The sequence below is a fragment of the Merops nubicus genome, unplaced genomic scaffold (assembly GCF_000691845.1).
Source record: "Merops nubicus isolate BGI_N331 unplaced genomic scaffold, ASM69184v1 scaffold23458, whole genome shotgun sequence".
NCBI classification, from domain to species: Eukaryota; Metazoa; Chordata; class Aves; order Coraciiformes; family Meropidae; genus Merops; species Merops nubicus.
The window spans coordinates 370-2,868 of NW_008625628.1; the positions used below are offsets into that span (position 1 = coordinate 370).

A 2,499-nucleotide genomic window follows, 5' to 3' on the forward strand; every position below is an offset into this window, starting at 1 on the left:
GGCCCCAGCCTGATCTCCAGCTGCCCAGGGTCAGCCCTGTGCAGCTCCAAGGCTCTGGCAGACACGTGGCCCCTTGGCCCTGGCTCTGGGACTGTCTGGCCCTACAGATGTGACCCCTGGGGGGGGGGCCTGGGCTGCTGCCAAGCCCCCGGTGCCCGGCCAAGAGCGGCAGAGCTGCCCAGCCAGGAAGTCGTTGGCCTCTCTGTGAGCTGGGGGCTCTGATGTTGTTATCATTCCGACAGGAATTTCTAATTTGGAGGCTTTTTTTTATTAAAAAAAAATAATGTTTCCAGCTCTTGGAGCTGCAGCCAAGTTGGCTCTGTCAGGTCTGTGACCGTCAGTGCTCTCAGCAGCGTGTTGAGAGCTCAGGGGCTTTGGTTTCACTTTTTAAACCCTCTACCACCAGCTCAGCCTGCAAGAAGAGGCCTTGGGCCAGAGGCAGCCAGCCAGGGGACGTGCCCTGGGGTGGGGGGGGACAGGCTGAGTCCAGCCTGGGGACAGCAACACTGACAGGAGCTTTTCCTCCCCGTTACGTACCCGCAGGGGCATGACCTCGTTCGTGACCAGGAAGAGAAGCAGATGGAAATCAGATATGATGTCTAGGAAAATGGAGGAAGTATTTTGGGACAGGTACGTGGCCAAGCTGTGGAAATCCTAGAGAGAGGGGAGAGTAATAAATAGAAGTCACTTCCCACCACACGGTAACTTTAGTTTCCACTTGGGATCCACTACTGGACACTGCAACGTTCCTGATTCTTTTGGGCATTGGCTCCAACAGGCAGTGACCCCCGAAAAGCTGCCCCCAAGCTGAGCTGCAGCTAACAACTTCCAGAGAAATGGTTCTTTGGACCCACACCAGCTCCCCTGTCCTAGCACCTGAACCACTCCAGCTCACACAGAGCAGATCTGGGATGCTGAGCAGAGCCCAGGCAGCTCAGCTCAAAGCCTGGTCCCTAAGGGGCAGATGAGGACACGGCAGCCCCTTCATCCCCCTCCTCTCCAACCCAGGGTGTCCTCAGACCCGAGCCTCAACAGGCAGCAGCCCCCTTCTCCTGGTGAGTTCTGGAGGAAGCCTCTGACATCTCTGGCAGGAGAAACGAGCTGTTGCTGCTTTAAAACAACTCGAGCCACGAGCTGTTTTCCACGCCAGCAACGTGAGCGCCTCGAGCAGCAGCTGCCTCTGCTCAGCGCTGTGGGGCTCCTGCACCAAAGGTCCCTGGTGCCTTAAAAATCCCTCTGAAAGGGAAGAGGAGTCGTTGCTCTCAGAGCTGGAGCATCAGACCTTAGTCTGGGAGCTGCTGGAGCCCCCGGGCTCGCTGGTGCTGCCTGGGTGGCACAAGGAGGGGGGAGCCCCGGTGCCCGTCCCCGAACAGCCGGCTCGTTGGCACGCAGGCACCACGTGGGAAGGTGTTTGGCAAGTGCCAGCCTGAGCCACAAAGGGTGATCTAAGGGCACAGATGAGGCTGTGCCCTCACAGCCCTCAGGAAGCAGAGGAACTGGCAGGGTTCTGCACTGTTAGGAATCTCCCCTTACCTGAGTTTCTCCCAGCACGTCGCGGTTCTCGATGGGGAATGGATTTTGAGAAATAGAAAAAGTGTAGACTGGATCCTTGGGGAAGGTGGTGGTGATCTAAAAACCCAAAAAAGGAGGGTCAGAGGGCTGAGAGAGAGAGGGGTGAGTGGGGGCAGCCGTGGCTGCACGGCAGAGCTCAGCCAGGAAGAGCAAAGCAAAGCAGCCACCACGGGGACCTGCTGAGGGACAGGGAGGCTCCAGCAGCTCCTGGTGAAGCTGGAGGGAGATGTGCTGAGCCCACAGAGCACCCTGCCCTGGGTGGGGAGGGCCCCCCCCTCTGCAGAACCTCTGCCCCATGCCTGGCAGCTGCTGCTGGGGGTGTCCCCTGAACACTGAGAGGGGGGACAGGGGAGAGATGGGGTAGCCAGGTCACCACTCTGCTCTGCTCGGGGCTGGCATGTGTCCTTCGAAAACACCTTTTCACTTCATTCAACAGTCACCCCACGCCCTGGGTGTGCTCACCCTGCCTCCTCCCTGGGCCAAGGGGGTGGGGATGGGGTAACACAGCACTGCTGACATCACAGGGCAGCGTTTGGGGCAGCTGCTGACATTTAAACCAGTCCTGTTAAAGCTCTGGTGACAGTCGTTGTGTGCTGGGCCTTGTTGGCAAGGCCCTTTTTAGGCAGAGCTGTAGAAATACCTTCCAGGAAAAAACACCTTTTTTTTTTTTTTAAGGAAAAAAAGGACAAAACAAGATGCTTCAAAAATGCAGCTTTCCAGGCCACTCCCAAATGCAGGATCCATCAATCTGTTTTCATCTTAATTACAGCCCAGGCAGCCTGGAAACTAAGAAACCCACTCCAGCAGTGCTGACTGGCACGGGGCATCTGTGGGCCCCTTGTTCAGGACATGACTTTTTGCCACAAGAGCCACGTGGCCCAGCAGTGGCCACTCCAGAAAGTGCCCGTGAGGCTGGTGGTGACCAGG

At 57.5% G+C, this 2,499-nt stretch overlaps 1 protein-coding gene across 1 annotated transcript in view; it reads right to left on the reverse strand.

Moving 5' to 3' along the window:
- Positions 1 to 537: 537 nt before the first annotated feature.
- The window catches only part of NPLOC4 (nuclear protein localization 4 homolog (S. cerevisiae)), a gene marked incomplete at both ends in the record, with an annotated part of 25,944 nt that continues 23,982 nt past the window's right edge, over positions 538 to 2,499 (reverse strand). Inside the window, 2 exons of the mRNA XM_008945749.1 lie at positions 538 to 654; positions 1,534 to 1,629. Coding sequence (XP_008943997.1) covers positions 538 to 654; positions 1,534 to 1,629 — 213 coding nt within the window. The remainder of the gene's footprint in view (positions 655 to 1,533; positions 1,630 to 2,499) is intronic.